Raw genomic sequence first — 22298 nt, forward strand, 5'->3', positions numbered from 1 at the left:
AAAGTCGTTTGACGACAGGAGACAAACACTGAGATTCCGTACTACTGTAAACAGAGACCTCCGCAAAAGCTTTCAAAATTACTGTAGTTTGTTCGGGCTTTTCCGAACGTTTCGATCAATTGCTCTTTGGCACGTAACTATTGAGTAAGTTTTACATTTTTTTCCGCAAAATTTCCAGTTTTGATGAATGCTGTGTTTTTTTTAAATTATTTTTTATAAATAATGAAACAACTTTTCAATTTGCTGAGAAAGATGCATTTGTTAGTAAATAAAAAATATTTCAATTGAAATATAAAATTACACTAGGGCGTGATTTTTTAAACTCTGTCTCGAAATCTCCTTAGAGAAGCCCAAAAGTTTCAATGCATTAAATTGGCGTCTACGCTTAAAAATACATTTACATGTTGTCGTTACTGTATCATTGATTTGAACTCTTGTCTTTAAAGAAATAGCTAAATCCAATTTTAGGCCAGTGACATCCAGGTAGAGCCTGACTCAACTGACAACTCTTAACATGAAATTCAATTCTTTCTATGTAGATTTTTGTTATTATAACAAAATAATAAATCTAGTATAACAGATAGTATACTATGTATCATATCCATATGGTATATCAAGTACTAATGGTAAGGTGCTTTAAGCGAAAATTAACATCTCTATATCAAATTATAAGCTGCATATTGAAAGTTTGCATAGGCATCATCAAAAGTTTTGCAGCAAATATGAAATGGCGGTACAAACATAGGTGTAACAAGGCAGAAGAGGGTCGTGTCTCTTATGCTTCCATTTTACTATCCTAGAGGGATGAGCAATAACAGTTTGTGTAGCTATGCAATTTTAATAACTAGCGTCGGGACTCCCGAAGAATATGGAGCCCTGATAGTTACACCACTCAGAATAAGGTTATGGTTAGCAATACTGGCTTGGAATCTTAATAAAGCAACATGTCCAGTGACATCGCTGTATTAACATTGGTGTTCTCTTATTCATTCGAGGAGTATGATATTCGTAATCGTAGACTGTTTTACCCAAATGATCCTTCTCCAACAATTCCTAATGTCGGCAAATCGATGACACTTGATGCATTATCATATTAAAATTGCACCCCTGTTCTTCCACTTGTTGGAGCTCGCAATGAATATACTAATTTTGCTGAATCCTTTGCAGGTGGAAACAACTGATCAAGGATGCGATTCTGGGGAACGACTTTCTGCAGCATTTGGTCACCTCCTGCCAGGTGAAGGAGATCGTGGACTGCATGTACTCGAAAAAGGTCCCCGCAGGTTCCCTCGTCATTCGAGAAGGAGAACCCGGAAGGCACCTTTACGTCTCTGCAGGTAGGAGGCACTAAGAAGGAAGTCGAATAATTTTTGAACAAATGCATTATCATAAAATGGATTTGTGGTTGTTGTTTTTGCACCCTTTTGTTTAATTCTACATGTTTCAGGTTTGAAAAATGACATTTGTATTTAGTTTTACATTCACTTCCTGATGTCTTAGAAGTCTGCATTTTTTAAATAATTACAAGTTACTGATAAAAGTTCAGTTTTGTAATATTTTTGGAACAAACTTAACATTTATTGTTATTTTAATTAAAATTTTCATTCCATTGCAGTGATGATAATTAGTAGCAAATTTCAGAAAAGTTGATTTTCGAATTCCACTTTTTACAAAATAATGGATTATAAAATGTTTTAAAATAAAAAAGAAAAAAAAAGTGTAAACTTGGAAACAATTGTGGGTTATTAGAATAGTAAAAAATAACTTTTTAAAACAAAAGGATGGATATCGAAATAAAATCAAAAGAGAGAAATGTTGAAAACATTGTAATAAAGTAGATTCGCAAGGAATATCAAAAGTGAAAAAAAAATATTAAGCACGCATAAAAAATTAAAATTTTTATAAACATGGTCAAAAATTTCATATTTTATTAGCGCTTTATGTTTTTATGGTTTTGTTTAGATATCCATATTTTTTATTACAAAATATTTAAAACTTTTTAGCACAGTAATAAAAGCGCGCGTTTGAAAACCTTATTATTAATATTATTCGGTTATAAACGCAGAATAATAACGTTTAATTTTTAGATCATGAGGGAATGAAATTTCAAAATTTCCTTTTAAAATGAAAATTTTGGTCTAGAAATACAGAAAATAATACCTCAAAATTTAAAATTCATTGAAAAGTAAGATTTCCTATACTTTTCGTTTGGCTTATTCGTGTTAAATACAAGGTGATTATTAATTAATATCCCATCTTTTCAAGGATATTAAAAGAAATCAAAACATAATAAAAACCTTATTGTTCATAAAAAGTTAAGAATAACAGTTGGAAATTTAAAATTTTACATAGTTATAAGTATTCATTATATGTATTTTCAAAAATATAAGCGATATCAAGACAGAGCGATAACTCATCCCATACTCTTTCAGCATCCCTAGTCTGATACTTTGAAAGCCTGCAGATATGCATGTCTTAAGTTCATCAACGTCAATTGCTAAGGAAAGGATAAAAAACTGAAAAAAAATCACTGATAATTTGATAATCACTGATATATAATATTGATAATTTTATTCAAATAAACGCCCTTACTTTATTTTATCAAGTCGATCAATGCATTTTTTGAGAGGTGGGAATTAGTTATGACGGTATTAGTTACTTTACTCCTAGAAATGTATCTGATTAAATTTTTCTGCCGCATGTCATCACTGACTTTCAGAAAAAAAATAACTTCAGTCTGAAAGACGCAAGTCTATTGACATATACAGGGTGATTATAAATGAATACCCAACCTTATTGTTAATGAATTGTAGGCCTATTAAAAGAGGAGGAAAACAAAGTACAACCTTATTGTTAGTTGGAAATGAAAAAATAACAGTTGAATGCTTTAATTCAACCCAGTTATAAATGATCAACGTGAGCTCCTATAGAAATAAGATATTGAAGGGCATGATAATTCATCCGTATTCTCCATACCTGATGTGAAGCTTACAGAAAGGATTCAGGAATCACCTACTGAAAAAAAAATCAACCATTGCCATACACGTTTACCTGTATTTCTATAGGAGCTCACGTTGATCATTTATAACTGGGTTGAATTAAAGCATTCAACTGTTATTTTTTCATTTCCAACTAACAATAAGGTTGTACTTTGTTTTCCTCCTCTTTTAACAGGCCTACAATTCATTAACAATAAGGTTGGATATTCATTTATAATCACCCTGTATATGTCAATAGACTTGCGTCTTTCAGACTGTAATTATTTCTTTTCTGGATATCAATGATGACATGCGGCAGAAAAATTAAATCAGATACATTTCTAGGAGTAAAGTAACTAATACCGTCATAACTAATTCCCATCTCTCAAAAAATGCATTGATCGGTTTGATAAATTAAAGTAAGGGCGTTTATTTGAATAAAATTATCAATATGGATGTAATTTTACTTTAAATTTTTTGTATCTATAAAAAAAAGATCAATAGTTCCTGATAAATTTTTAAAATTTTTATGTAGAACATAATCTTGATCTTTCCTTTCAAAAATATTCAAATTTCAGATGAAAGAGTTATTCAGAGATTTGCCGAAGAAGTGACGTGAAATTTCATTTACATAATGGCTTCGTTAGAGCTCTACGACAATTATATAGCTGATGTAGGATTAAAATGTAATGATAGTACAATCATGTGATCAATTCTAGAACAAGAAGGAAAATGTTCAAATTAACTTTTCCCTCCCATTTTTTGCTTGATTCTATGATGGGAGTTAATGGACTTCTGTTATGGTTCATCAATTAATATTCATAACATGGAGTTTATAAAATACCGCAATGGTGAAGCATAGTTCAGACTGGATTATATGAAGCATATAAATATAATGAAAATTTAATATTTTGATAAAATGAAGGAAAAAATCATAGAAAGGAAGACACTTTACTATATCAAAGGATATTCATAAAAATAACTTGAGGTATTACTACATACAGATATCGGATAAAACTTCTTTATTTTATTATTTCATAACGGCATCAGCATAATCACTTGTAATTCATTGCATTCATTCGAGATGTAGCCCCTCCTTACATTATTACTTATTATATATTCAATAAATTCTACGCCATCAATTATGAAACGAATAATAACCTCGTATTTCCGGGTGGGTCACCACTGCGTTCCCAGAATAGCACTCCATGTCTTTTTTTTTTCGAGAGAGGGGGGAGGGTATTAGTTTATCTGATAGTGAATTTAAAACGGAAATATGATTATCTAATCACCTTGAAAGACAGCATGACATTACAAGTTCGTCAAACCAATGTTAAATTATGTTAAGTTGTTAGTTATGCTAAACTAATCAAAGTTATAATGTTAAATAGAATATAAATCCAAAAAGTGCATTTTCTTACACTTGAAAGCGCTACTCATTGCACCATGCCCATCAATGATGCCAAAATAAAGTGTTATGCAGAAATTTTGATTTCTGTAAATCTTTCAAATATGTGACTAAGCTAACTGCATGTGTAGTGCCATATTATAAAGTTGGAAAAATTTTGAATTTTTCTCTTTTGTATAAAAAGAAATAATATGGACAGAAAAAATATGTAAATATATTTGGTGATTTCACGTTTGGAAAAATAGTTATTTTTTCAATTGAACTCCAAATATCTGACGTTAATTTATGTAAGTTACAGATATCCTGACCATAAAGCAAATGCCAGCAAAACATTTCGAGAAAAAAATTATTTATTTGAAAAAAAAAAATCGTCTCCTTTTTTTAATTTTTTTTTTGAAATATATTAGACTGGATTTAAAATGATTTTATTTGATGATTTCATATTATAAAATTTATTTTTGGGTAAAAATAGACCAAAACGAGTATAAAGCATTTTTAAATACGTGCAATTATTTGATTTAGTAAGGTTAAAACATAAGAAAGATTTTCAACAAAAAAAAATGAATGAATAATCAAAAATAAAACCATCTTGAATAATTCATGATTTAGGTGTTCATCTGAAGATTAGGATATGTGAAAGTAGAAATATGACTCAAACTGATGTCAACATGCAGTCTCATTCTTTTAACTAAGTAGGTATACCAAGACGTGTTAAAATAATTTTGTGTTTAGGTAACAGATTAATTTTATGTTCTTTATTTTTGTTCTGGAAATTTAACTCGATGAGTTATATATTACTCACGTGAAACACAGTCACTTTAGTACTCAGAAAAACGATCGAAGATGTTTTAGGGAATAAGTCACTAGAGATATAAACACTTTAAATAGTAATAACTCAGCGACATAAATTTATTCTTTGTCTAAAAGTTTCAGAAACTGATACAATCAAATTTATTTAACCTTTATTATCAAACAGTAGTATCAAGTTGATTCCATGTCCAGTGCTTCCTGTATATAAATTTGCGTGCGTGAAATGCGCTATGTGAATTCTGAGGTTTTCGAATGTTTATTTTGGAACAGATGACGCAAGATTTTTATTTTGAATTTCTGCCTCAGAGGTTTTTCCTGTGCCGATGCGAACCAGAATGGGCAACAAGAATGTTACGATAAAGCCATCAAAGTGTTTTATTTCGAATAAAGCAGCTGCATCGAAAATACAACCTTCATTCGAAGAGGTGTTTCTTGGTTTTTGTATCATTTTTTTTTACGTTGTAAGAAATATATATAGCATTTAAGTGACTGGTACAAATTTTAAATCTTTTGAACAATAAAAGTATTTTTGGTGCAAATTTTAAATGATTTAATTTAACAAAAGCACCTTTTTTATTACTAAATTTAAAAAATACCTAAAAAGCAAAATATCAGCATTTTTTAATAAAGTTGCTTTTTCATTTAAAGTATGTTTAGAAGAAAAATTTGTTTTCTGTATAATTCGGTAATGCTTCTGCTACAAAATTTTTGGAATTTTCTCTGCATGACAAAAAAGTGTTATTAGTTTTAAAAATATGGTCTATTTTATTTAAACGATAATTTAAAAAAAAAGTTTTTTTTCTTAATTCTCTATTTTTCATTTAGGTTACTTCAGCATTGATATTTTATTGGAAATGAAATTTGAATGAGTTTGAAATAAGAATTTATTTGGGTTCTCATGTTTTTAGAATTTTTGTTTGATTCGTTTTAAATTTGTTTACCTCAGAGTTTTAACTCAGTGACTACTTTCTAGAAATTATTTTCTGAATTTCAAACCCGCCCACTGTTAGAACTGCAATATCTTGTGTATGTTTGAACAGATGTTTTATTTGAAATTGAACTTCAAGTTAAAAATACTTTAACTTTTGGCTCTCCTTCAAACATTCGAAATATATTCCTACCTTTAGGTGCCAGATATTTGCTTATTGTTAAATTAAAACAAGGAAAGGTTTTGTTGTTAATATTTTTTTCCTGAAAATTTAAAATCTAGTCGAAGTTTGTTATAAAATCTTGTAACTTATTGATGGTCCAAATTTTTAATTTTACAAACTTATACTTCAAGCTTTTAAAAAATTCGACGGAAATCGTAAAAATAGTAGAGTTAATGATACAATTGAAAAGAAATATCTAGTTTAATTCACATATTATCTCATAGATTTATCTTAAAAGATTTGTGAACTTCATTACAAAGGATTTTCTTCAAATGCATGAAATTTGTGATCTGTATTGCTTTCCATTGAAGTTATATTATTCTAATTAATCTAACAAATTTTTAAAATAAAATATGTGTTGTAACTGTAACTTTGTTTCTTCGCTTTTCAGAAGGAGAGTTGGAAGTGAGGAAGGGTGAAACGGTGCTGGGAATAATGGGACCCGGAAAAGCATTTGGAGAGCTGGCCATTCTCTACAACTGTACAAGAACAGCAACTGTTAAAGGTAGGCAGCGTTTCGATGCTCAACAAAATATATCAATAATATAAAAAATGATACTGATAATGTCAACTCATCTAACTGAACTTTAGATTTGCAGCACTCTATTTTCATTCAAAATTTTACATCCAAATTCTTTTTTCGCAACATTTGCTCACTATTCAAACAAAGGTTTCAGTGATCTGATGCAGGTAATTTAGTAGTGATATTTCGACATTGATCATCAAGGTCATTTATCAATAACATTTCATAACTGCAACTTTAATGTGAAAAGTGATTTCAAATCTACGGGACCTCTAAGACAGAGCATTACAATTTTTGGATGTCAATTTTTTTAAATTTAAGATATTGTCCAAAATTTCTCCTAAGCAATAAAATGACCTAAAATGGGATTTCTACAAGTTAAAGAGACCTAAAAACAAATTTACGTTTTATGTTATTTTAAAGAAGCAGCAGTATTTGCAGATAAAAAAAAAATTGGCAATAATTTTTATTTCAATCTTCTAAATACGTTATATCGTTTTGATTTTTTTTACCATTTTATCTGAATATTCGAATAAACAAAACATATAATTTAATGTAGAATATTTAATTTTACTCTTATACTCCACATTAACAATCATTTGCTCAGACAAAAGTAAATCCATAAATATTATTCAATTATTTAATAATTAATATTTATATTTTACGTTAAATAGACGAATCGAAATTATAATATAATGCATAACATTTTCCTATCTTTTCAAAAATTAAAGTACTTCAATATTTTAATTTTAGAAAAAATCAAATAAAAATGCACTGGCAAAATTATACCGTAAAAAAATACTGTGTTGTTATATTTTTAATGGTTTCTTGAAATCATATTTAACATAGAGGTACAGAGTTAAATTCGTGAATTGATTAAAATTTAAAAGTAATTAAAAATTTAAAGCACATTAATTCTTTTTTAAAGTGACTTGCACTATTATTATTTTAAACCCTTCAAATAATTTAATAACATTTTATTTACAAAATTATGATACATTATATCGCACCTGGAATTACTGCTTTAGGAAACGATTTAATTATTCCAAATTTCAGCGATCTTAACTCATTTACTAAAAATTCCCTTTTATGATTTCTCAATATGATTAATTTGTTCTTCTGATGTGCTATTGTTTTAATAGAATAATCTTGCCGGCGTCCTGGCATAGGGGTAGCGCGTCTTCCCCGTGATCTGCGTGCCCCGGGTTCGAGTCCCGGTTTGGGCATGGTTGTTGTTCTATCTGTGAAATGTGTGGATGTGACCTCCTCTAAAAAGGGGTTGTGCAAGCGAATGAGTGATGCGTGTGTAGCTAAGTCGTTCTCTTGGCCCTAGTTGGCGCTACTATAAAAAAACAAGAGACGCTCCCCCTCCGGCTTAAAATCGCTATCTTCGTAATAGCGGGCTTGTCCGTGGCAAGTGCCATAATAAACAACAACAACAGAATAATCTTCGATGAATGACTGTAGCAAATAAATTTCTTGTAGGTTACTAATATAATTCAGAAATATCCTCCTGTCAAATTTTTCGTGAACAGGCAGGCTCTAAAAAAGGAATTATGGCAAAAAATTCCACTGGTTATTCAAGAGTAAGACTGTCTTATCCTTTCATAAAGTATGAGAACTGTTTCAACTTGTCAAAAAAAATTAGAAAATGGGCTTCAATTTTTTAAAGTTGTTTACAGTTCATTGTAGGAGTCGGGTATCAAAACGACTATTGTTGAAATTCATTGAAGGATTTTTTTAGCATGTAAACGCTGATAGCCAGCAGAAAGCCATAGTTAGCCATCTCCTCTAGACTTTTACTAACTAATACTTTCAAATAAAGGTGCCATTCCCTCCATCGTGCATGAAAATTGGGAACTTTCCCCAATACCTTACAGTTACGAAATCTCTGATTTTAACTGTAATCAGAATTAGAGACAGGTGCAAGATGGCAGGATGAAAGAGGGAGTGTCTCTCCTCCTTCAGATATAGATATACAATGTGGCGCATTTAGTACTTCTTAGAATAAATAAGAAAACTAAGTTTGCACTTTGGTTACTTTCTTTTCGAACGATTGGAACCAAAATTTCAAATTTTCAAATAAGATCAAATAACAATTTGTTGCGCTTTTTGTGTACTTCGCATTCAAGTGAATAAAAATAATTTTCAGCATGTAACTATTACTAAGATCGAGTTTGAATTCTTTAAATAAACCATACTTTAATACATTGCAGGGGAATCCCGAGTTTACAAGTGGAATGAGAGTAAAGATAAGCAACACGAAATGAAAACACGAATTATATCGTGATCCATCCTTATAATACGAGTAAATTCGTGATCCGCCAGCAATATTTCAGGCTCTCTTATGAATTGCAAATAAAAGTATGTGATTACACAAGCACTAAATTTATGTCGATAGCTCTCACATTATTAAATAATCACAACACAAGAATAAATTTGGACTCTTTTTCCTTTTATTCTGGTCATCATTGCATAGCAGGCGCAGCCTTGCTAACGCACACACACTCGCTAACGCTACACGATACACTGAAGTGTTTTTCCCTTTGCCGCAAGAGGGCAGCACAGTTACAGGTCGGAACATACCGCCCGCCTTGACATAATGTTGTCAACACACACACACAAGGAAAAACTATGAAATATCACAATTCAATGCACAATGCTGAATAAAAACACACAAATTCAGATTTTAAACACTACACATTACAAGGTAATAACATTAATCACACAATAAAGAACACTAATATAAGATTACACATCAATAGGTAAAATACAAATTTTTGAAATGGGTCTTTTATAAACTCCAGATTGAGTTTTAACTTTTACAACTCTGACTCTTTTATCTTCACCCAGATAACACTCAATTATTCTACCTAATGCCCATTTTTGAGGGGGTAGGTTTTCATCTTTAAGAAGCACTAATTCATTGATTTTTACATTATCTTTTTCTACCTTCCACTTGGATAAAGCTAGAGAATAGAAAATATTTAATAAAGTAAGTAATATGCATAACTAAATAAATATATTTTTCTATATATTACTAACAGATATTAATCTCATATTCAATTTTCACATGAGTTTGATATAAATAGCTGCATTAATTTAAATCACAATTTCTTATGCAATACTATGAAGCAGTTCAACAGTTAATATATAACAGTTTCACAAAATTGCTATAACAGAATAATTTCCATAAAACAGCAGTTCTATCACATTACCATAATAGTGAAACAGAATCGAAAGTTGTACAATTTTCATCAATCCATAATAATATTAAATCTTTCATCCAATGACATACTTTTGCCAAGAAAAGGTTTATTTTTATTTAAACACCTTAACTCTTCTGAAAATTCCCTACTCTGGATTTCCTTTATTATGAAGGTTTCAGCCTTCCTAATTTCCTCTGTTTTCAAGGGACCCAGTCTCCTTTCAGTTGGACTCCTCAAGTTGTGGAGAAATCTGAAAACATAACTTATTACATGCAATATTTTAGTATAACTATTACTACAATTAAGAATATCAGTAACACATGAATTGTTCAATGTAGTAACTAAAACACTTTCACAGTCAACTTTTTTGAGTTCACAGTCTACATCGTCCTTTATCACAGTGTCAGAGATTTCTCTGCACGGATATTCACTGTTTTTTAGAAAGGCAGGGCCTTCCCACCACAAGTTGCTCTTGAGCATTTTGGACGGATTTACACCACGACTGATAAGATCAGCTGGATTATCACCTGATAAAACATGTCTCCACTGCTCCTGACACGAAAGGTCTTGAAGTGTGGCTACACGGTTTGCCACGAAGGTTTTTAACTGGGACGTCTCTTTTTTAATCCATGACAGCACAATCATACTATCGCTCCAGTAATAGGTATTGGACACTTTCAGTCGAAGAGCCGACTGGATACGCTGCATCAATTTCACCAGCAGCACAGCAGCGCAGAGCTCCAATCTAGGGATCGTGAGCTTCTTCAGTGGAGCCACTCTGGATTTACTGGCCACTATCTTGACAACAACCTCACCAGCAGGTGTTTGGGATTTGCAGTACACAACAGCTCCAAAGGCAGCTTCAGAAGCGTCGCTGAAACCATGAAGCTCTATAGCTTCGACGTCGGAAAATGGAAGAATACATCTGCTCACCTTGATGTTGTTAATGCACTGTAACTCGGTTGAAAACTTCTCCCATTCACTACGATTTTCAGGAGGAAGCTGATCATCCCATTGAAGATTCAGAAGCCACAATTTTTGTAGAAAGATTTTCGCTAGTGAAATCACAGGACCAAGGAGGCCCAGAGGGTCAAACAACTTGGCTATTGTGGATAGAACTGTTCGTTTAGTATGAACATCCGTTGAAGTTATGGACACCTTAAAACAAAAACAGTCATTAGTATGGTCCCACGTGACACCTAAAGTTTTGTTATCACAGTCTGCAAAGTCGTAGTTGCATCCAGAAGTGTTAGACAACTGAGGATGATTGCCTCGCCATTTATGCAAGTTCATGCCAGCTCGTTTTAACATGGAAGTGAGCTGCTGTTGCATCTCTATGCATACGGGTAAAGTCTTAGCACCAGATAGCACATCGTCCACATAAAAATCTTTCTCAACAACGGGTGCTGCAAGGGGAAAATTGTGTCCCTCATCCCTTGCAATTTGAATTAGCGTTCGAGTAGCTAAAAATGGGGCACTAGTAGTACCGTAAGTAATTGTCGACAGTTCAAACTTTTTCACTGAACCAAACTCACTGTCCTTCCAAAGTATTCTTTGTAGGTTTCGCTGACTGGGATGAATGTAAATCATCCTATACATTTTCTCAATGTCCGCAATAAATGCATATGGATGTTTGCGGAATCGCATCATAATTGAAATTAAGTCCTCCTGCACAATTCCCCCATTAAATTGTAAGCTATTGAATGATGTTCCATTCGTAGTTTCACTAGATGCATTAAATACTACACGAAGCTTAGTGGTCATTTTCTCTGGTCTATATACTCCATGATGGGGCATGTAATACACTGTTTCTGGTTCTGTTTCATGCGTCACGTCTCTCATATGTCCCAACTTTTCATACTCATTAATAAATTCTTCATACAATTTTAAATAAGTTTTATCACGAGATAGTTTACTCCAAAGTGAATTTAATCTTTTTAATGCTATACTTTTAGACTCGCCTAAACAACTAGGTTCCTCTTTAAGTGGGATTGTGACTACATATTTTCCACTAGGCTCTCTATAATGAGTTTTAACAAAATGTTCCTCAGCGATTTTTGCCTCATGGGATTTAGGGGTCTCTAACTCAACAGTTTCTAGTTCCCAGAATTTTTTCATGGTATTGTTTAAATCTTCATCAATAATTAACCCACAATGAATTTTTGGGGAATCAAATTCCATTACACTACCGCAAGCCAAAAATCCAAAAACACTATTTTGAAAAAACAACTCTGCATTTGATGAGTAGATCTTTTCTGGCCTCAACAAATGATAGAACGATTTAGCACCTAGGAGACAATCAACTTTTTGGGGAACCATAAAATTATCAGCCAAATTAATATTAGAAGGAATTTGTTCTTTAACACTTAAATATTTAATTGGGGTTAACTCAGTGATTTTATCTACAACAAGAAACTCAAAATTTTGCTTAAAGCTCTTATCAGCATTTGAAATTTCAGCTTTAATAAATTTGGTAACAGTCATTGAGGAATTATTTAAACATGAAATTGTTACATTTATTTTTTCTTGTTTTAACCCTAATCTGTTTGCACACTCCGAAGTCATAATATCGGACTGACTTCCTACATCCAGCAACCCTCTAACACATTGCAGATTCCCAAATTTATCTCGAATATAAAATTTAGCCGTGCTTAACAATACAGTTCTCATTTGTTTATTTTCAACCGTACTCGTAGCTGAAAATGTCGATTGCACATTTTCATTAGTTGCGCAAGAAGTTGGATAAAAGGAATTAATTTCCGGGTTTAAAGTTGAACTTTCCCCTTTATTAACTATGGTACTAGTTTCGTTTTTACCACTCCCACTGAAATGATCAAACTCTCTGGGATAATGAAGTAACCTACTATGAGGTTTATTACAAAAGCAATTTCTTGCAGAACACTTTTTCACATTGCATATTGGTGAGAGGCATTTAAAACATAAGTTTTGGGATTTCACAAATGCAACTCTATCACTAACAGAAAGTTTTTGAAATTCCTGACATTTAAATATTGAGTGGTTGTTCTGGCACATAACGCATTTAGAATTAGTATTCGATAAGAACACTTTAGAAACATTTCTATTACGATTCTCAAAATTTCCTTTACCGAAATTCCTTTGCTCATTTCTATTCGTAACGATTGCGCGGGAAAACGAAACGCACTCAGTTTTGGTTTTGGTTTCGGTTTTAGAAGCGACAAATAAATCACATTCTCTACTTAATTCCTGCACATTAAAAACAGATTCTCCTTGTTTAATACTGATATGACTTTTTAAATCTTGAGGAAGAGTGCTAAAAATCTGATCAGAAACCATTAACTCACACAATTTAGAAAAATCATTCACATTACGAAGTTGAATGTAATACTCAAAAACAGATCTAACTCTTGAAGCAAATTGCACATAATTTTCTGTTGGCAATTTTACTGCACTTTTAAATTGTTTTAGACATTCTTGATAAGTTGGTTGAAATTGTTTTAAGACAATAGATTTAATTTTTTCATAGTCACTCAACTCTTCTTCTTTGATATAAACCATTAAATTGCCAATTCTATCCCCTAAAAGATTTAATAGAATTTCCGCTTTAAATTTATCACTAACTGCTTTTGTTTTGAAAGCTTTTTCGAGCGAATTGAAAGAGAGATTAAAACATTCAGCATTTTTGGGAACAGGAATCGTCAAAACTTTGATACTCTTAATTAAATTCTCTAAACTAAAACTCTGTTCATTATCGTTAAGCTCACACGATGAGGATTTGAGTTTTAAAAGCTCTATTTCTTTCTCTACACGCAAAAGCGAAAGCCTTTCAATCTCCAATTTTTGTTCTAATGAACGCCTTTCGTTTTCGGCTTGATCCGAATTTTTACTTCTTTCGTCTGAAATCTCTTTAATTAAATTTTTCACAACCTCAATTCTTTGCTTATAAATGTCACTATTCTCAATTATACTTATCAAATCTACAACTTTAGCGGAAGATGCAAATTTAATATTTAATTCCGTACACAAACTCTTTAATTCGTCTTTCTTCAAACTAGACAAAGACATAATGAAAATTTAAGTAATTGAACACTTACCCACAATAATTATCCTTGAGAATTGGGACGAGAGAATACGCGAAAACACAGAGAACAGAAACAGAAAACACCACTCAAGCTACAACTTTCGTTTCCTAAGCCTGCGCTAATCCACTTCGCATATTTTCACACACAAAAAAAAAGTAATCCATCGCTGATCGCTATTTCCACTCCGGCTCGACGGACCATATGATTACACAAGCACTAAATTTATGTCGATAGCTCTCACATTATTAAATAATCACAGCACAAGAATAAATTTGGACTCTTTTTCCTTTTATTCTGGTCATCATTGCATAGCAGGCGCAGCCTTGCTAACGCACACACACTCGCTAACGCTACACGATACACTGAAGTGTTTTTCCCTTTGCCGCAAGAGGGCAGCACAGTGACAGGTCGGAACAGTATGGAATGATTTTAAACGGATAGAACAACCTTAGAAAGATTAGAAAGTACAAAAAAAAAATTATTTTCTCAAGTATGAAAGTGCATGTATGTTTCTCATATACAAAGAAAATATTTTAACTGTAAAAAAAATTCGATCTTTAGATTTTTTTTAATTCTTACGTTTTAGACCTCCTTGAAACAAAAACCTTTTTTTGAGACTATCTGTCTGTAAAAAAGGAAATTCAAAAACTCACTGAGCAATGTTAATGAAATTTAGCATGTGGTAATAACCCTTAATTGGACTTGATAATTTGATAGGTGTTTACATTGTAGGTGTAAATCTGTGAATCGAATTTTATCCATTTATCTTTTTACGTTTTGTAGTTATCGTTTTAACTTATTAGCAAACAGCCGGACAGATGGATTTTCTTTCAACAGATTTTGCTCAAAATTTGCTTGAAGTCTGCAAATTTGGTGTGAAGACCATATACCAAATTTTATCTATATAGCGTAAAGCGTTTTCGAATTATCTTTGTCACAGACAGACAAGCATTTTCCAAAAATTTGTTTTCCGAACTCACAGAAGCCAAAACATGGAGATTCGTCAAAATCTCGAATTTTAATTTTTAGGCGATTGAAATACTTTCTCCATGTAGTAGAAAGTAAAAAATGGATTTGTTAGGGACGTCTAAATTTAGAAAAATGCTCGTTTAGGTTCCTCAAAATCTTGAAGTCGAATTTTTTGACGATTGCAGTATTTTCTCCTCGTATAACTTCATGTACGAAAAGCCCAAGAAATAAAATGCGGATATGTAATTGATTACTTCTTTTCCAGCTGTCAGCGATGCCTTGCTGTGGGTGTTGGACAGGCGAGCGTTTCAAACTATTATGGTGGTCACGGGAATACAACGACAAGAGGAGAACATAAACTTCTTAAAAAGGTATTGTTTTTTCTTTTTAATATGTAAAAATATGCACCATATCATTTTTGTTGTGGAAATCTTAAAGTCCAGGGTATTAGAATTAAAGTACTGTGAGTATCTAATGTATTCTGGAAAGACAAAATCCTGACAAATCCATATCTAAACCAACCAATCGCGCACTTTTGTTTTGTTAAATATCATTTTTAGATAAATATTGCACTTTGCTTACTTATTAAAAGCTTTGCGTGTCTTTTAATAATTTCAATTACTAAATCGTAAAGTTATATTGATAAATGAAATGTGATAGAATATCATTTTTAGTATTGCTCACAAAAGTTTCATTATAAACATGCCATTTGAATGTAAATAGAATATAATGTTGTTAACATGACAATATTTATTAGTAACATTAAATCTATAATTTTAATTGTAGATGACACATGACATATAAAAAAAAGGTTCAAAGCCCTATGTATGTCAGACCGATGGCTCTAGAGAGCTGTCAAATTCGATATATAACTACTTCTTGAGGAATTAGTACTCTATAAAAAAATTTCTCAAAATATATATTAGATTTTTAATTAAAAAAATTAATCTATATTTCCCCTATAACTTTGGACCATATTATTGCACAGTTTTATACCACTTCAAACTCAAACCATTAACTTTTCTTATTACACTAATATTAGTATTAATAATAATAAAAAAATTTTTCTTTCATACATTAAAAAAGAATTTTTAGCATGTATTTTACATTAATAATCTTAGCTACTTGATTTATGCTCATGCTTGATTTCTGTACTAACGATATCGAATACATTTTTGTGTATGTGTGTGCATTTTAACGTTGTTATATAATTAAAAGTAAATATTAAAGGAAAAACAAGGATAAAAGAATCAACTCTAATACTATGATGTTTCAGACCGGGGGCTCGGATCGACTTTAAACATTTTTTCATTAGGTTTCATTAATATAGATCTTCTATGTCTTTATTTCACTTTCTGATTACCAATTGATTTCTCAAAATTCATTTGTTGTTGTTATTATATCACCAGGAGAGAAACTTACTTATTAGAGTAAAATTAATCGATATTCTTTTAGCATAAAGCAGAATCATACGTAGTTAAGAAAATGAAATAAAAACACACTTAAAATAAAATAAAAATGGGAAATTAGAACACAAAGTGTTCAGAAAAATCACTGTGAAGTGCTAATGTATTCAATCACAATCGTGTTTAATCAATGAGGATATGTTTTAATTCAAGTAGAATCTCCAGAATATTCATAATTCGTGTCAAGGATCTTTTTGTTTTGAACGATCATTTCGCACCAGGTCGGTAGGTTTACTATACTGTAGCAAATAACACGAATGTGTCTTCTAGCAGTGGGTAACTTTTGTTGAGGATTTACAACATTTAACGTAGTAGCTTATTTCTTTGACACTATAGACTAAAGATCGTCTGAATATACGGAGATAAGTCATGAAAATTCTATTTCCTGTGATAAACTGATTCATTTTTGAAATGATCCAAGCTCGGTTAATATTAGCAAGGGCTACAAATAGAAAAATTCAGCTTCAAGTTTAGAAAAATTCTATTTATCCAGCCAAATTTTAAACCCTTCACATAGAATGGCGTGTCAAACAAATGCCTCAAATTACTGAATTTTTACTTTCATGTATACGAAATATAGAAATTGTATTGCAATCATCAAAAAATTCGAATGCCAAATTTTGCCAAAGACCATATTTTAAAAATGCTTTCATCTAGACTGCTGAAATTTGGTAAATAGCCTTTACACCAAATTTGTTGGTTTCTATCAAATTTTGAGCAAACTCAGTTCAGAGGAAGTCTGTCTGTCCGGCTGTTCGAATACAAACAGCCCAATAACTATGAAATAAAGGGAACTAGATGGATAAAATTCGATGCGTAGATTTAACATTTATAGCGTAGACACCTGTCAAATTTTGAATCAAATCGAGGGGAGGTTGACCATCTGTCAGTCTGTTTGCAGAAACATGTAAAAGCGATAATGCAAAAGAGCAAAGACTTAAATATATCAAATTTTGAATGTAATTTTGTGATTACGAGAATTCTTCTGTGTTAAATTTTTTGTTTTAATCGCTTATTAAAAACGTGTCTAAAATAATTCGAATTTCGTATACTATAATCCACATTTCCAGGGAACAATCACTAAAACACTCTCCAAGGATCACATGATAGATTTATTAAAAATGCTAAATTCCCGAAAAGTTTAATATCTCGTAACTATTGTACTCCAGTTCCATGCAAGCGTTCTCTAGTATAAAACCTTTATTAGAGAATATTCGGAAAAGTTTTGAAGAGACTATTACCCTTGATTAGTTTTAAATCGGTAATTAAATGAAAGTACTAAATAATTGAAAATTCAAGAATCACTTATAAACACTTTAATATTTCAAATGCCCCTTATATTATTATAGGAATTAAAATAACTATAAACATTCCAAATAGGATGTGTCATCTAATTAGGAAGATAAATTCGTAGGCCATCGGTTTAAGAGAACAATTTTTTTTTTGGGGGGGGGGGGAGGGGGGGTGTATTTTTTAAGACAAGATTTAGGGAAATTAATCTTAATATTTTAGTGAGATTTTATTCCCTGACTAACTAGTCAGAAACTTCTTCTCAAATTCATCTTTAACTTAGGAGGTGCGAACTTTAACTGTTCAGGAATCCCAAATGCTTAAGGTTTTTTCAACAATGTTTGAAATTGATCGGGGAACCATAAAGGATTGATTGATTACGTATTGAAGAGAACATTTTGAGGTACTTTGTGACAACAAATGCTTAGTCTCTTTCAGTGCTATCAGTTCTGCTTGAAAAATAGCATTATTATTGTCCAGTGAGTCCCACTATTTGTGGTAATTTAATCCACAGCAACCTTCATTCATTCATCTGCAATTAATACTAAATTAAATAACTTTATGCGACGAGCTGACTTCAGCGACAAGCTTGTTCTCCCATAAGTTTGATAATAATAATTTTAATTAAATAGGATTGCTTTCAGCTTATTTTAATTTTCACAAAATATTATTACATAGAAGGTAAAAAATTAGTTAAATATTAAATATTAGTTTTTAAGGGTGGAAAATAAAATGTTTTTCTATCAAACTAACTTTAAAAAAAGCTTTTTGAAACGCTTTTTCATTTGATATCTTAACACATTAGTTTCAAATGAACGTAAATAAATTGGCGAAGCAACGAAAAGGAACTGCAGTTAATAACAACAACAGTTCGGTCATGTTAAAAATTATATAAAAATTTATATTATTAAATTTGTTAATATTATTTGAAATATTCAAATTAAAATAATTTGAAAAATTATCATTGTTATATTTTGTTACTAAGACAGTGCTCAAAAATATTTATATAAATTTTAACGTAGGTAACATATGCGATTTAAAAGTTTGACCACATAATGATTCAGATTTTATTTTCACAACGACAATGTGAAGAATTGTTGCAAATCATATTTAAAAAAAATAATATAGTTTTAAAATTTGAGAGCAAATTGCACTGTGATTAAATTAATAAAATTTAAAAGACAATTGTTTGGAACCTAAAGCGATTTAAAAATCTTGTTGGCGAAATAAAATTTGTATGTAAGCACAAATTCCGTATAAATATTAATTAATATTTTAACTTAAAAAATTTAGATACTTTTTCTGTAATCTTTATCTTAATATATACCTTAATATTTCTTATATATTATGCTAAATATATAAATAATATTAAATAGTGTGTGTGTGTGTGTTTGGCAATTCTAGATGCAGTGATCTTTCTTTTAAGGAGTCAACACATAGATTCGAATATGTCCTGAGTGTTCATATGCTATATCTACTGATACTAAAAAAAATGAGCTTCTGTTTTCACTTTACGAGATACAATATTGAACTTGTGCCTATCTAACCGAATTAAATGTATTTGAAAATTGAATATTTGCAGGTTTTTAAAATTTCAATTAATAAAAATTAAGTAAAATTTTGCTGATTTCCATGCATAATTTTCGGATATATTATCACATAAATATAACTTTTATACTATAATAATACTTAAAAGAAATAACATTATGCTACCAATTTAGTTGTAAAATTTTTCCCTAATTTTGAAAATTAGGAAAGCGTATACCATATCTTGTAATTTAATTTAAAATCACACAAAGATTATTAGAGTTTTTTAAATATTTAATTAACCATGTCTGAATGTAATTATAGGTTCAATAATTGCAACCATATAACAAGCACTCTGTCATAAATGGCGCAGTTTAGCCAAGATGAGCACTGGTGCCATTAAACCTCATAAAACAAACCAAATCTCTCTCATAAAAAAAAGACCAGAATTCATTCTGACTTTGTTTGATTAGAAATTACCAACACTGCATCTAAATATTTATTAAAACTGATGTTATGATAAAGGTCCAATCCAAACAGTTCAAATAAAGTGCCTTAATTTTCAAGTTATTCATAATTAAGATGAAAATTTTTAATGACGAGAAAATAAATACACGAAATTCTCCAATTGTTATTACGAATTCTTTTTGACATATGCTTACAGAGTCACAATTATTTAAATTGAACACGACTTTATTAAACAGTTTGCATTGGTATCATAATTTTATTGCTTAAATTTCCATTAAGTATTACGACGGATTTATTAAATATATCATCAGATTGATACATTTTTTATTTCGATTTATTTTTAAAATAAGGCTTATAATATTACGAGTAATATAAGAATTCATGATATCTCTTTTTTAAAAAATTAAGTCATATTTGGGGGGAAATATGATACATTTCTTTCTAAATCTTGAAAGGAAAAGGATAGTTTTTCAGATAAACAATATACAGTATTGATACAAATTTCGAAAGAAGTTCTAAAGAAAAGATTCGACGTAATTATTACTTTTCTTTGGCGGCTTTCTTTCCTAATCTGTATTCTATTTATACAATCTGGTGGAAAATTTATTCCATACTTACCCACCAGCTGATCACACACTAGGGTTAGCCGCAAGATCCGATTTCATAATAACCCAATCTCACTGGCATGAGTCGCGTTTGGACAAATATGTCCCTCTTTTAGCTTTGTTTTGCTTCTTGACGTAAGTAATTTCTTTACAAATAACTTTAAATGTCATTTATGCATTTTAAATATTAAATTTTCCCATTGTGAATGAAGTTTTAAAAAAGTCGTTTGGTATAATTTTGTGTCCTGTTTTAGACTTCATGGATTTGTTTTTCAACTTAACTATTCTTTTAGAAGTAATTATTGTTTATGCTTTTTTTTAACTTTAAGCGAATGGTTACTTTTTAATTTTAAAAACGTGATAAATAATATCTTGCTTCCTGTTATTTATTATATATATATATTTATTAAAACTAAAAATGCATACTTACTTTGATAAACAAAATGTACTAATTTTATTCAAATATATCTCTCTATACAAAGTGGAAATAATTAATAATTAATAAACTAGGTACCATTTTATGTATTTTCAATAAACTCTATTAAATTAAAAATTAAAGGATATTTGAATCTCCAGTTTGAAACATCGAAGTATGAGGAAGTTTTAGGCTTAATTCTTCTAGAATTAATGCATCATCCATTGTATTTTGAGCATAATTTTTTTAAATTGCACAGCATTGCCATTATAACGCTTTGAAATTAGATCAAGACTAATTAGCAATAAACAAAAAAAATTCTAAGATTTATTTTTTCTTAGTCGCACAAGAGCAGGTAAAATATTCACATTTATCACTTACAATCTTGCTATTTTGTTGCAAACGATTATATAAAGAAAGCCATTGTTATAAAATTATATTTGAAATTAATTTTTAAGGACTTATAACAAAATTTTGTGACTTTTAAAATTAAAAACTAAGTGCACAAAAATTAATAGTATAAGCTGAAAATGTTTTTATATAAATGCGATTTTTTGCGATAATATTCTTCGAACTTATTAAGGGAAAACTTAAGAAATTCGATTAATTTTTAACAAAATAAAAATAAGATTAAATTTTTGAAAATTCTTTTCTTAGTTACCATTTATTAATTAAGAAGCGCCAAATTTTATAGTTCTAGGTTCATTTCTTTGTCATATTATGAGCTATCATATTAAATTGTATCAAAAGTAGAATAATTTAATCAACTTAATAAGTAATAGATATTTTAAAGTTAAAATAGAAGTAGGATTTTTCTGAGCTGCTTATCAAAAGCAATTGAATTCCAAATATTCTTATGGTGTTGGTTCCTTACTAAATAAATATGACCAATTATTTCAATTAATTGGCTGATTTCTTAGTAAATCATCAATTTAAAAAATCCCAGGCTGAATATCTAACATATGATATTTGTTGTGATTGTAATATTTATTAATGAAATAGAATGAATGCTATTAATTAATGATTGCTACTGGCTTTCATAATTTTAACATTTATTGGTACATGATATTAAAAAACATTAATAAAATTTCATAGAAAAATACATAGTTAAAATTGTGGGCACTCTGAAAATTTCATTTACGAAAGAGGGTAAAATATTCTCGTATAAAAGTAAAAAGAAATTATTCAAATTTAATTGCAAATACAATCGGAAGTCAAAAAATTAACCTTGCTAATAGGTATTCGAAAAAAAGCTACAATTCATTTAAAATAGATTAATTATATTTTGAAATATATCAGACATTTTTTTTTTAAATTTTATTTTATTATTTATTTACTTTTTACTTTTTCGTAGATGAAGAGTGCGAGTGTAAAAAAATACAGGAAAGTACTGTAATTGTTAAAAAATTCGAACTTGA

General features: G+C 30.2%; 1 protein-coding gene across 1 annotated transcript in view; it reads left to right on the plus strand.

Moving 5' to 3' along the window:
- LOC129989427 (cGMP-dependent protein kinase, isozyme 1-like) overlaps positions 1–22298 on the plus strand; it is a 104866-nt gene that overhangs the window by 53318 nt on the left and 29250 nt on the right. Inside the window, exons 3-5 of the mRNA XM_056097967.1 lie at positions 1168–1337; positions 6739–6852; positions 15375–15480. Coding sequence (XP_055953942.1) covers positions 1168–1337; positions 6739–6852; positions 15375–15480 — 390 coding nt within the window. The remainder of the gene's footprint in view (positions 1–1167; positions 1338–6738; positions 6853–15374; positions 15481–22298) is intronic.

Source organism: Argiope bruennichi, chromosome 10 (genome assembly GCF_947563725.1).
Source record: "Argiope bruennichi chromosome 10, qqArgBrue1.1, whole genome shotgun sequence".
In the NCBI taxonomy this organism is placed as follows: domain Eukaryota; kingdom Metazoa; phylum Arthropoda; class Arachnida; order Araneae; family Araneidae; genus Argiope; species Argiope bruennichi.